Source organism: Bos javanicus, chromosome 8 (genome assembly GCF_032452875.1).
Source record: "Bos javanicus breed banteng chromosome 8, ARS-OSU_banteng_1.0, whole genome shotgun sequence".
In the NCBI taxonomy this organism is placed as follows: Eukaryota; Metazoa; Chordata; class Mammalia; order Artiodactyla; family Bovidae; genus Bos; species Bos javanicus.
Window position 1 is genome coordinate 61277727 of NC_083875.1, and position 14625 is coordinate 61292351.

A 14625-nucleotide genomic window follows, 5' to 3' on the forward strand; every position below is an offset into this window, starting at 1 on the left:
GACTTCACTTTCACTTTTCTCTTTCATGCATTGGAGAAGGAAAAGGCAACCCACTCCAGTGTTCTTGCCTGGAGAATCCCAGGGATGGCGGAGCCTGGTGGGCTGCCATGTATGGGGTCGCACAGAGTCTGACACGACTGAAGCGACTTAGCAGCAGCAGCAGCAGCAGCAGGATAATTTCTTAAGGACAGTGTACCAAGGCATTGTCTGGGGGCACTTGTTAAGATATGCAGAACTCAGGGCAGTATATTTAGAGATTTTAGTTTTGTTTTCTAAGGTAGGGGTTTAGGAATCTTCTTTCTTAAATAAGTAATTTAGATTATTCTGTTGCTCATAGTTCAGATCATGCTTTATGGAATGTTCCATGATAAACATCTCTAATTCCTTTTGTAATTTCTTAGAGGAAGTCTCTCTGTTGACCTCTTCTTATGGCATTTGAGGAGGCCATATTATCCCACTCTTTCCTGTGTAGCCTCTTTCTTTGTGTTTAGTCTTTGTTAGATTAGTATATGTCTTGGTGTGTTTCTCCTTGGGTTTATCTGTATGGGACTCTTTGCACCTCTTGGACTTGATTGACTATTTCCTTTTCCATGCTGGGGAAATGTTCAACTATAATCTGTTCAAAAAATTTCTCATACCCTTTCTTTTTCTCTTCTTCTTCTGGGACCCCTATAATTCAAATGTTGGTGCGTTTGATATTGTCATAGAGGTCTCTGAGACTATCCTCAGTTCTTTTCATTCTTTTTACTTTATTCTGCTCTTCAGAAGTTATTTCCACCATTTTGTCTTCCAGTTCACTGATTCATTCTTATGCTTCAGATATTCTGCTATTGATTCCTTCTAGAGTATTTTTAATTATAGTAATTGTGTTGTTTGTCTCTGTATGTTTTTTCTTTAATTCTTCTAGGTCTTGGTTGATTGAGTCTTGCATTTTCTCCATTTTGTTTTCAAGGTTTTTGATCATCTTTACTATCATTCTGAATTCTTTTTCAGGGAATTTGCCTAGTTCCTCTTCATTTATTTGGACTTACATGTTTCTGGTTTGTTCCTTCATTTGTATAGTATTTCTCTGCCTTTTCATTATTTATTTGAACCTACTGTGTTTGAGGTCTCTTTTTCCCAGGCTTTGAGGTTGAATTCTTTCTTCCTTTTGGTTTCTGCCCTCCTAAGGTTGGTCCACTGGTTTGTTTAGCCTCGTATAGTGTGAGATTTGTGCTGAGTTTTTTCGTTTGTTTTTTCTCTGATGGGCAAGGCTGAGTGAGGTGATAATCCTGTCTGCTGATGACTGGGTTTGTATTTTTGTTTTGTTTGTTGTTTAGATGTGCTACTGGCGGTTGGGTGATGCCAAGTTTTGTATTCTTATATTCAAGTGGTTTCCTTTGTGTGAGTTCTCACTATTTGATACTCCCAAGGGTTAGTTCTCTGGTAGTCTAGGGTCTTGGGGTCAGTGCTTCCACTCCAAAGGCTCAGGGCTTGATCTCTTCCTTTCCTTTTTCTTTCTTCCTGGTCACTCTGCTCCAGCCCCACTGGCCTCTGCTGTTCCACCTCTATGCCTGTTGCTCCCTCTGCCACAGGAAAGAATCTTCTTTCCTGTCCTCTTAGCTTGCTTGATTTTTCTCCTTAGCACTGTTACCACCCGGCAGAACAGCTGTCTCTCTCCCGCTCCCCCACCCAGTAGAGCTTCAGCGCTTTCTCCACTTCTGCTCATAGTATAGTACCTAATACAGTTTTCCCACTTGTGCCTCTCCTGCATAGCCTCTTTACCTTAATTTTAACATCCCAGTCAGGTATGCCATGCCACCAAGACTCAATTTATAGATGAAGCATTTGACATCTTTCAGGCATAAATGGTTAATTTTTGACCTCCTACAACTTGGAAGAAGAATCAATTGTTCACTTGAAAGTACACTGTTCACCCAGGGTTTCCTTGTTGAGTCCTAATAATATGATGTGATTTGGTAGGCAGGACTAGGTGTGAGATTGGTGTTATTTAGTATAAAAATTAAAGTTTTTCCAAGGCTCAAATGAGGGTGGGAACTGTGACTTCTCAGCCAGTGGTCGAATGGCTATCTTACGTAAAGGTTAACTCATTTCTGGGATTTTGAGATTTGTAGGGCTATTTGTACTGGCAGGCTAATTTCTAGCCTTGATCCTTGAAAAGTCATTTGTTGAACTTTACTAAGGTTTCTCTACATAGAGAGGACTTTACAGTGCAGCTTAGTCACATTTGCAGGTTATCAGTAGTAAATTTTAAAACTTGTTTTGATTTTCTCATGCATGTTTACATAATCCTCATATGTAATAAACCCTCAGTAGCACTATAGTTTTCTCTTTCAGAATCAGAGACTTAGCCTCATCTTCTTCCTTATCATGCCCAATCCAGCCAACTGGAAAAGATTTTCTATTAAGCATTGGCGGGGAGTGCACTGAACTGGAAGTCAAGAGACCTGCCTGGGTGGCCTGCTGTTGGCTGGGTGACTTTGGATGAGCCTTCCTTTTCTGGGCTTCACACTATAGAATGAGCTGGTTGAACTGGATGATCTCTGAGTTCTTTTCCAGCTCTGTAAAGATTCTGTGTACTGCTATTTTGAAATGTGTTCTGATTTTTTGTCTTTTGATTTTTTTCTCCTCAGGCAGATGTTTGGAGCATGGGCATACTCTTATATGTACTTATGTGTGGCTTTCTACCATTTGATGACGATAATGTCATGGCTTTGTACAAAAAGATTATGGTGAGTATTACAAGGCATAGAATTTCATTGTGAGAGTTTATTATACTGCAAACTATATGCTTCTATTTATAAAAGTACAGAAACAGGCAGAAGTAATCTATGCTGTTAGAAGTAAGGATAGTGGTTACTCTTTGGAGGTGGATAGTGACGGAGGAGGCAATGGCACCCCACTCCAGTACTCTTGCCTGGAAAATCCCATGGACGGAGGAGCCTGGTGGGCTGCCGTCTATGGGGTCGCTACGAGTCGGACACGACTGAGCGACTTCACTTTCACTTTTCACTTTCATGTATTGGAGAAGGAAATGGCAACCCACTCCAGTGTTCTTGCCTGGAGAATCCCAGGGACGGAGGAGCCTGGTGGGCTGCCGTCTATGGGATTGCACAGAATCGGGCACGACTGAAGTGACTTAGCAGCAGCATCAGCAGCAGCAGTGACCGAGAGACATGTTTGGTTTTTGATCTGAATGCTGATTATACTTATGTATTCAGTTTTTGAAAACTTATCAAGATATACCCTATGATAGATGTCCTTTTCTATATGTATATTATACTTCTTCAATAAGAAGCTTAACAAAACAAAAACAAATGGGAAAGTAAACATGTAAGCTGATTTTCCTGGTAAGAATTTTTATTTTGTATCCTGAAATGATGCCTTAGTAAGTTGCTGTGTTAAATCACATTTTTCTTTTGAGTTATGTTAAACCGGGAGAAGCCTTTTTTTTGAAGGTAAAATTGGCTTTAAGGTATAATACAACCACAATGAAGAGTGTTGTAAGTTTTGTTAAAATCATATATGTTAGAGATAGTAGATCTGAGATTATGGGGCAGTGGAGGGTGACTACTTAAGGGTAAAGGGTTTCTTTTTGGGTTGATGAAAACATTATAGAAGTGGTGATGATTACACAACTTGGTGAATTATGAAGGACCACTGAAGTGTATACTTTAAAAGTGAATTTTATGTTATATGAACTATATTCAATTTAAAAAATAAGAAATCACATGGGAAGGAAAGTAGTAGAATTCTTTTTTAATGAGTTATATTCAAAGCACGCTAACAAAAGAAGACAGGTAAAGAGGAAGAGCACCACATTGTGTCCATAGCAAACCAAGGTCAGACCAGCAGAGCAGCTTCTCAGTGCAGCTGGAATTCCGTTCTGTTTAACAAATATTTCCTGATGGTCTTCTTTGAGATACTGAAAAGCATGAACAAAGATCTATGAAACTTGGTCATTTTCCCCCAGGGCCAGATTTCTTGCTGGAGACAGATATATGGCTATCTGAAAAGGGGAAAAGCATACATATACATGTATCCATTTTCCCTTCAAACCCCTTCCATCCAGGCTGCCACATAACATTGAGCAGAATTCCCTGTGCTGTACAGTAGGTCCTTGTTGGTTATCCATTTTAAATATAGCAGGGTGTACATGACCATCCCAAACTCCTTAACGTGTATATGTGGCTGAGTCCCTTCACCGTTCACCTGAAACTGTCACAACATTGTTAATCGGCTATACCCCAATGCAAAATAAAACACTCAAAAGAATAAAGTGAAAATAAAAAGGGGAAAGGGTGAGGGATGCCATTTTATAACAGGTATAAGTGAAGTTAATGCAGGAGTGGATGTGGGATTTGGGAGAACATCTTATAGGAAGTGAGGTTTGAGCTGGGCTTTGAAAGGTAAGAAGCACTTGAGAAAGGCATGTGGGAGAGAGCGTGTCTGGTGGACAGTATCAGCAAAGGCATAATGGGAGTGGCATGGGCAGAAATGATCAGAAGTTTTCTGTGTCTGAACCGTTAGGTCTGTAACTCCCTTTTGTAGAGGGGCTGCCTACATCAGCTCCTGTTTCTGGGAAGTAGCACACGGGGTTGCAAGTGGCAGAGGCAGTTGGCTCATTGCCTGCTCTATAGAACAACCGAGGCTAAGGGCACAGAGTCCAGTCACAGAGTTATTTATTTGGCTTAATAGTTTTTCCTGTATCCCACCCTGGAAAACGCTTTAAAAATCAGTGCCAAAGCTACAAGAGTAGTTTTGGGAAGTGATGGAGTTGTAGTAGTTCCGGTTTCTTGAAGGCTAAGGAGCTCTGATTCTGCAGGGTTAAAGAGAAGTGGTGTTAGCAGTAGCTGCTGCTCATGTTTTGGGAAACTGTGAGCACGTGTGCTTCTCCCTGGAGAGGGGGATGGATGGGGCAGTGGGCTGGAGCCTGCCAGGGTAGCCAAGACAGCACGTGTTTCTCGCCATCCCTTCTCACGAAGCCTCCTCTAAACTTTGCAGGGTAGCAGTTACTGCCTTGTCTCTACTAGCAATGCTGCCTGGGACAGCAGTCCCTGGCCTCACAGAGCCACAGCGCCCTGGTTAACAGCAGGATACAAGGAGAACAGTGTTGAGATCCCTTTGTAGCTTCGGCTTTAGTTAACACACGTGGGAAGGCTTGGTCTTTGGGCAGCTCATGGACAATTTCCCAGTTATACTTTTGAAAAATATTTGGTTGACCTCTTGAGTTATTCCCATTTTTTGCTACTTTTTCTTTAAAGTAGCACTCTGTTTTTTGTTCCGAAAATAACTTTAGTATTATAAGCTGCTAATATGTTTTACCATACTCTTTTTAGGGGTTGGGGGTACTCCATGCTAAAGAAATAAACTGACAGACAAATTTCTCCAAACATGAAGAAAAATGGATCTGTTAGGTGTTAATAGCATGAAATCTTAAACCTTCTAGAATTTTAGAAAGCCAGTGTGGGGACACAGGGTCCTAGAGTTCTCCTCTCTGCTTCTTGTTTCATATTTATTTATTTATTTTACGCAAAATTCACATTTTATTTAGGTTGAAATAAACTATACAAAATTGATTTTCTTCACCAAAAATAACAGCAATATTTTCTTGTTTCATATTTAAATTTTCACTAAAACATCTCTCTCCCTGGCTGTGTCCACGTAATCACTCTCAGGGTGGGGGAAGCCTTAGCTGTGGACTTAGTGCACTGGTTTACAACCCTGGTAGCACAACAGCATCACTTGGGGTGCTTTAAAAAACATCAGGTCCAACCCCCAGAGAAGTTAAATCAGAATCCTATTGATATTTTAGAAATCTAGGATCTCTACTTTCTGCCTGTGGACTTTGGCAAATTACTCAGCCTCTCTGTATATCAGCTTTTTCATCTGTAAAATAGGGGATAGTATTCACAGCACAGGGTTGTCAGGATTAAATGTGTTAGTTCATTTAGTGTAATGCTCAATAAATGTTAGCTATTATGACTGACATACATTTCTAAATTTGGTTTGCCAATATTTTGTCTAGGACTTAAAATTTGTTCAGGGATGAATAGGTAGTTTTCCTTTCTAGAACTCTTTTGGTTTTTTTTTGGCTTCAAGATTTTACTAGCCACATAAAGTTAATTGGGGACGATTCTTCCTTTTACTGTTTGTGTGTGTGTGTGTGAGTGTGGAGAGGCAGTTTAAGCTTGGAATTTTTGGGTGTTATGGAATATGCTTGAAAATCCGTGTCCAACAGTGACTTCTTTATGGGAAGATTTTAAAATAGTTAGATCCCTTTACTTTACTGAAAGCTCTCCAGTGGCTTCTTTCCCGTTTTACTCAAGCCAGAGTGTAAGCTGTAGGCATCATCCTAGGTGAACTTGCTTTCCATTATCTCAGCGTCCTCACTGCTTACTCATTAGGATGAAATTCTTAAATCTTAAACAGTTTCTGAACACCTGTCTGTGCCAGGCACTTTTCTAGATGCTTGGGATATGTCATTCGGTTCGGTTCAGTCGCTCAGTCATGTCTGACTCTTTGCGACCCCGTGAATCGCAGCACGCCAGGCCTCCCTGTCCATCACCAACTCCCGGAGTTCACCCAGACTCACCTCCATCGAGTCAGTGATGCCATCCAGCCATCTTATCCTCTGTCATCCCCTTCCCCTCTTGCCCCCAATCCCTCCCAGCATCAGAGTCTTTTCCAATGAATCAACTCTTCGCATGAGGTGGCCAAAGTACTGGAGTTTCAGCTTTAGCATCATTCCTTCCAAAGAAATCCCAGGGCTGATCTCCTTCAGAATGGACTGGTTGGATCTCCTTGCAGTCCAAGGGACTCTCAAGAGTCTTCTCCAACACCACAGTTCAAAAGCATCAATTCTTCGGCGCTCAGCCTTCGATATATCATTATATGTGAGTAAAACAGATGGAAGGTCCCTGCCCCCATGGAGTTTATATTACAGTGGCAGGGAAAAAAATACTGATAGTGGTAGAAAGAGATAATAGGTATAATAAATAAATTATATTAAAAGATGATCAAGTTCCCTGGTGGCTCAGACAGTAAAAGCATCTGCCTACAATGTGGGAGACCCAGGTTCAATCCCTGGAGCGAGACGATCCCCTGGAGAAGGAAATAGCAACCCACTCCAGTACTCTTGCCTGGAAAATCCCATGGATGGAGAAGCCTGGTAGGCTACAGTCCATGGAGTCACAAAGAGTCGGACACGAGTGAGCCACTTCACTTTCCCTTTCATGTGCTTTAGAAAGAAGAAAAAATTGAGCAGGGTAAAGAGGAATCAGGAGAATAGATGGAGAGGTGTGAAGGGAAAAAGAAGGGCTGGTTGCATTCAGTTCAGTTCAGTTGCTCAGTCGTGTCCGACTCTTTGTGACCCCATGAACCGCAGCACGCCAGGCCTCCCTGTCCATCACCAACTGCCAGAGTCTACCCAAACCCATATCCATTGAGTTGGTGATGCTGTCCAACCATCTCATCCTCTGTCATCCCCTTCTCCTCCTGCCCTCAATCTTTCCCAGCATCAGGGTCTTTTCAAATGAGTCAGCTCTTTGCGTCAGGTGGCCAAAGTATTGGAGTTTCAGCTTCAACATCAGTCCTTCCAATGAACACCCAGGACTGATCTCCTTTAGGATGGACTGGTTGGATCTCCTTGCAGCCCCAGGGACTCTCAAGAGTCTTCTCTAACACCACAGTTCAAAAGAATCAATTCTTCTGCACTCACCTTTCTTTGTAGTCCAACTCTTACATCCATCCATGACTACTGGAAAAACCATAGCCTTGACTAGACGCACTGGTCATAACAAACACCCTCTTTCAACAACACAAGAGAAGACTCTATACCTGGACATCACCAGATGGTCAACACCGAAATCAGATTGATTATATTCTTTGCAGCCAAAGATGGAAAAGCTCTATACAGTCAGCAAAAACAAGACCAGAAGCTGACTGTGGCTCAGACCATGAACTCCTTATTGCCAAATTCAGACTGAAATTGAAGAAAGTAGGGAAAACCACTAGACTATTCAGGTATGACCTAAATCAAATCCCTTATGATTATACAGTGGAAGTGAGAAATAGATTTAAGGGCCTAGATCTGATAGATAGAGTGCCTGATGAACTATGGAATGAGGTTCGTGACATTGTACAGGAGACAGGGATCAAGACCATCCCCATGGAAAAGAAATGCAAAAAAGCAAAATGGCTGTCTGGGGAGGCCTTACAAATAGCTGTGAAAAGAAGAGAAGTGAAAAGCAAAGGAGAAAAAGAAAGATATAAACATCTGAATGCAGAGTTCCAAAGAATAGCAAGAGGAGATAAGAAAGCCTTCTTCAGCGATCAATGCAAAGAAATAGAGGAAAACAACAGAATGGGAAAGACTAGAGATATCTTCAAGAAAATCAGAGATACCAAGGGAACATTTCATGCAAAGATGGGCTCGATAAAGGACAGAAATGGTATGGACCTAACAGAAGCAGAAGATATTAAGAAGAGATGGCAAGAATACACAGAAGAACTGTACAAAAAAGATCTTCACGACCCAGATAATCACGATGGTGTGATCACTCACCTAGAGCCAGACATCCTGGAATGTGAAGTCAAGTGGGCCTTAGAAAGCATCACTACAAACAAAGCTAGTGGAGGTGATGGAATTCCAGTTGAGCTATTCCAAATCCTGAAAGATGATGCTGTGAAAGTGCTGCACTCAATATGCCAGCAAATTTGGAAGACTCAGCAGTGGCCACAGGACTGGAAAAGGTCAGTTTTCATTCCAATCCCAAAGAAAGGCAATGCCAAAGAATGCTCAAACTACTGCACAATTGCACTCATCTCACACGCTAGTCAAGTAATGCTCAAAATTCTCCAAGCCAGGCTTCAGCAATATGTGAACCGTGAACTTCCTGATGTTCAAGCTGGTTTTAGAAAAGGCAGAGGAACCAGACATCAGATTGCCAACATCTGCTGGATCATGGAAAAAGCAAGAGAGTTCCAGAAAAACATCTATTTCTGCTTTGTTGACTATGCCAAAGCCTTTGACTGTGTGGATCACAATAAACTGTGGAAAATTCCGAAAGAGATGGGAATACCAGACCACCTGACCTGCCTCTTGAGAAATTTGTATGCAGGTCAGGAAGCAAGAGTTAGAACTGGACATGGAACAACAGACTGGTTCCAAATAGGAAAAGGAGTACGTCAAGGCTGTATATTGTCACCCTGTTTATTTAACTTATATGCAGAGTACATCATGAGAAATGCTGGACTGGAAGAAACACAAGCTAGAATCAAGATTGCCGAGAGAAATCTCAATAACTTCAGATATGCAGATGACACCACCCTTATGGCAGAAAGTGAAGAGGAACTCAAAAGCCTCTTGATGAAAGTGAAAGTGGAGAGTGAAAAAGTTGGCTTAAAGCTCAACATTCAGAAAACGAAGATCATGGCATCCGGTCCCATCACTTCATGGGAAATAGATGGGGAAACAGTGGAAACAGTGTCAGACTTTATTTTTCTGGGCTCCAAAACACTGCAGATGGTGGCTGCAGCCATGAAATTAAAAGATGCTTACTCCTTGGAAGGAAAGTCAATGACCAACCTAGATAGCGTATTCAAAAGCAGAGACATTACTTTGCCAACAAAGGTCCATCTAGTCAAGGCTATGGTTTTTCCTTTGGTCATGTATGGATGTGAGAGTTGGACTGTGAAGAAGGCTGAGCGCCAAAGAATTGATGCTTTTGAACTGTGGTGTTGGAGAAGAGTCTTGAGAGTCCCTTGGACTGCAAGGAGATCCAACCAGTCCATTCTGAAGGAGATCAGCCCTGGGATTTCTTTGGAAGGAATGATGCTAAAACTGAAACTCCAGTACTTTGGCCACCTCATGCGAAGAGTTGACTCATTGGAAAAGACTCTGATGCTGGGAGGGATTGGGGGCAAGAGGGAAAGGGGACGACAGAGGATGAGATGGCTGGGTGGCATCACTGACTCGATGGAGGTGAGTCTGGGTGAACTCCGGGAGTTGGTGATGGACAGGGAGGCCTGGCATGCTGCAATTCATGGTGTCGCAAAGAGTCAGACACGACTGAGCGACTGATCTGATCTGATCTGATCTGACTACACAGACCTTTGTTGACAAAGTAATGTCTCTGGTTTTTAATATGCTGTCTAGGTTGGTCAGAACTTTCCTTCCAAAGAGTAAGCGTCTTTTAATTTCATGGCTGCAATTACCATCTGCAGTGATTTTGTAACCCCCAAAAATAAAGTCAGCCACTGTTTCCATTGTTTCCCCATCTATTTGCCATGAAGTGATGGGACCAGATGCCATGATCCTGGTTGCATTATTAAATATTAAATAAGGTAGTCAGAGGTGAGATTTAATCAAGATTTGGTTAGAAGGAGGTGAGAATGTTAGTCAGGTGGTCATCAGGCAGAGAATATTTCAGTCGAGAAAGCAGAGCAAAGGCTAGTAGGTAGAAGGATGCCTGGGGAGTCAAGGGAGAGCAGAGGGCCCGTGCCACCTGAGCGGAGTAAAGTAGGAGAGCCACAGAAACGAAGTCTCAGAGGCTCGGAGCTCCAACTGCCTTGGGCTCTGTAGCTTTCAAAGATTCTGGCTTTTTCTCTTAAGTGAGATAGGGAACCACCAGAGGGTTCTGAGCAGAAAACAGACGTGGTCTTGTTCAGATTTTATCAAGACCACAGTGGCTACTGTGTGGAGATAGGCTATAAGGAGCAAAGAGGAGAGCCAGGGAGATGAGTGAGGGGAATGTGGTAGTGATTTTCAGACAAGATGGTAGCCATTGAGGTAGTGAGAAGTGGTTGGATTCTAGGTGTCTTTTTTTTTTTTTTTTAGTTATTTTTAAATGAACACAGAGTAAAACAAAAATTTTATGTGTAACAATTCTACAGATTTTAACACAGAGAGATTCATGTAGCCACCTCCATAGTCAGGATATATGTTTAGACTAATCTGTTGTCTTTTGAAGGTATTGCTAGTGTAATTTGCTGATGGATGGGATGAGGGGAGTAACCTGAGCAACTAGAAAGTTGGAATTGCCATCAACTGAGATGGAGAAGATTCCTGGTAGAGCACGGATGATAAGGAGTTCAGTTTTGAGCATAACGAATGTGTCTATTTTGTCTAAATTTTTTAGTTTATTGGCATAATGTTGTTTATTTAACCCCTTACAAAGTGTATATCAGATTTTTATGTATTTTTTATAGATTATACTATATAAGGAGTCTTTTATTTTATCTCTTTATGCTACCCCTTTCCCAGTTTTGTCGTACAGATGGTAGCATACCACAAACACTGTTCTCTGTCTTATCTTCTAATGGTATGTGTTGGAAATCATACCATTTCATACCCAGTCAGAACTTTTCATAGAATTTTTTTTTTCTTTTTAAAAATAATTTTAATTGGAGGCTAATTACTTTACAATATTGTGGTGGTTTTTGCCATACATTCACATGAATCAGCCATGGGTGTACATGTGTTTCCCATCCTGACCCACCCTCCCACCTCCCTCCCCATCCCATTTCTCAGAGTCATCCCAGTGCACCAGCCCTGAGCACCCTGTCTCATGCATTGAACCTGGGCTGGCGATCTATTTCACATATGATAATATACATGTTTCAATGCTATTCTCTCAAATCATCCCACCCTCGCCTTCTCCCACAGAGTCCAAAATTATGTTCTTTACATCTGTGTCTCTTTTGCTGTCTCTCATATAGGGTCATCATTACCATATTTCTAAATTCCATATATTCATAGAATTCACTTCATAGAATTTCAGTGTATTGTACTTTATCTAAACCAGCCTTAATTTATGTACCTTAATTTAAATTATGTACATTAATTTATCTGAAATATAAATTAAAAAAATTTTAAAGATAAATTATATACCTTAATTTATCTAAACAATCCTAGATTAATGGATATTTAAGTAGTTTCTAAGTAGTCATTTTGTACATTGTGCATATATCTATAAGAAAATTCCTTAGAGTTAGGGGTCAGTTGTTGTTCAGTTGCTCAGTCATGTCTCACTCTTTTGCGACCCCATGGACTACAGCATGCCAGGCTTCTCTGTCCTTTACCAACTCCCAAAGTTTGCTCAAACTCATGTCCGTTGAAGTCGGTGATGCCATCCAACCATCTCATCCTCTGTCATCCCCTTCTCCTCCTGCCCTCAATCTTTCCCAGCATCAGGGTCTTTTCCAGTGAGTCAGCTCTTTGCATCAGGTGGCCAGAGTACTGCAGTTTCAGCTTCAACATCAGTCCTTCCAATGAATATTCAGGGTTGATTTCCTTTAGGATTGACTGGTTTAATCTCCTTCAGTCCAAGGGACTCTTAAGAGTCTTCTCCAGCACCACAGTTCGAAGGTATCAACTCTTTGGTGCTAAGCCTTTTTTGTTGTCCAGCTCTCACATCCGTACATGACTACTGGAAAAACCATAGCTTTGACTATACAGACCTTTGTTGGCGAAGTAATGTCTCTGTTTTTTAATACTCTGTCTAGGTTTGTCGTTGCTTTTCTTCCAAGGAGCAGGCTGTTTTTAATTTCATAGGTGCAGTCCCCATCCACAGTGATTGTGGAGCCCAAGAAAATAAAAGTCCATCACTGTTTCCATCGTTTCCCCATCTATTTGCCATGAAGTGATGGGACCAGATGCCATGGTCTTAGTTGAAGGTTGAGTTTTATTTTAAGCCAGTGTTTTTGCTCTCCTCTTTCACCTTCATCAAGAGGCTCTTCAGTTCTTCTTTGCTTTCTGTCATAAGTGTGTCATCTGCATATCTGAGGTTATTGAAATATCTCCCTGCAGTCTTGATTCCAGCTTGTGCTTCATCCAGCCTGGCGTTTCACATGATGTAGTCTGCATATAAGTTAAATAAATAAAGTGACAATATACAGCCTTTACATACTCCTTTCCCAATTTTGAACCAGTCTGTTGTTCCATATCCAGTTCTAACTGTTGCTTCTTGACCTGCATACAGGTTTTACAGGAGGCAGGTCAGGTGGTCTGATATTCCCATCTCTTTAAGAATTTTCAATAGTTTTTTGTGATCCACACAGTCAAAACTTGGATCTAACACCTACAAATTTAGTAGTAACATACAAATTTCAATGTTCTCTACTTTTATTTATTTATTGAATGCACTAGTGGATTCTGGGTGAATCCTTTGGGAGAGAGGGCTTACTTTAAGATAACATAAAAGTGTTATATCCTAATAGTAGATGTTAGATCCAAGTTTTGATATTTGGGGTAAATCAAATATTTCTGCCATGCAATGAGTAGAAAATATCTAATTCTTGTTCAATAGAGATTTAGCCTTCCTAATTAATATTATTTACTAATATTAAATTAATATTTAAATTAATACTAATACTAATATTTAAATTAATATTATTTACTAATACTGTATATTCTGTTTCTCTTACTCTGAATTTCATTTTTTAGTTTTTCATGTATTTGCAAGTTGAAAATTGATTCAAATTAGGACTTTTATGCATTATTGTGGAATTTAATTTCACACATTATAGATTTTGAAATTTATTGTAATCTTGGCTCAGAACTATTGTTCCGAGTCACAGTGTAATACAGTCTGCTGGTTGAATCTAATTAAGGTGTCGTATCACTTGCATGCAGTATGTATCTTTGCCTAGAATGTTCTAAAATTCCTCAGTTGGGAATAGCACTTCCCTCAGTCCTTGGTTTGATTGAAAAACCCAGCAGTATTTGACACACTGTATGTAACTCTTGTTTAAAAGGCAGACTTTGTTTAGCTTTTGTGTTTTTTGACTATTTTAACCAAAATGCTAAACTGCAGTTTCCAGCATGGTTACTAATAGACTGAGTGTTAATCTTATTAATGTCATCTCTGTTCATTCCCTATCACTGCATTCAAAGACAAGCATGACTGTACTCCAGGTCTGGGTACACAAACATTAAGGAAATATAACTAATTTAGTAAATGAAAGTTGAGTAGCTTGAAAGTAAAATTGCTTTCTAATAAGTATGGTTTATAATTTTAGGAAATGAGCAAGTTATCTCTTTATGAGATAATACTTTAGAATTACAGAGCTGACTCCAGGACTATTATGTGTTGGAGAGATCACCTGCCTTTCTTAGTACTGTATGGAAAATGAACGATTCCAAGCTCACCGATATTCCCAGGATTATCTTGCTTACTAGCACACAGATCTGTTTTCCTTCCTCCCAATTGGTTTCACCCTCTATTACCTGTTTCTTGCTCTCATTTGCAAGGTCAGCTCTTTAGTAAACAAGAATTCTCCAAAGACTGGATATAAACCAAGGTTAAGGGGCACAGGCTTGGTTGACACAGGGCCTTTTGTGGAGGTGCTCTTCCCCAGCGAAATTGTTCCTTTAAGGCCTTTGCTATTTGACCATTTATAGATACATACTTTCAGTACTTAAAGATGGAACCTTTCTCCCTACTTCTAGGTATCCTTAGACTTTCCAGCACAGTACTGTACAATGAGTATTAAATCTTTCTTTACTATCTCTGCCCCTTTATTGCTCTGTCACAGTGTTTCTCAACTTTGGCACCACTGACATTTTGAACTGTATAATTCTTTGTAGTGGGGGACTGTCCTGTGCATTGTGGGGTGTTTAGC

The 14625-nt window shown here is 40.6% G+C and overlaps 1 protein-coding gene across 3 annotated transcripts in view; it reads left to right on the forward strand.

The window, feature by feature from the left end:
- The window catches only part of MELK (maternal embryonic leucine zipper kinase), an 88000-nt gene that overhangs the window by 29940 nt on the left and 43435 nt on the right, over positions 1-14625 (forward strand). For all 3 annotated transcript variants that reach the window (XM_061425675.1, XM_061425676.1, XM_061425674.1), the window contains one exon: positions 2634-2732. In XM_061425675.1, coding sequence (XP_061281659.1) covers positions 2634-2732 — 99 coding nt within the window. The remainder of the gene's footprint in view (positions 1-2633; positions 2733-14625) is intronic.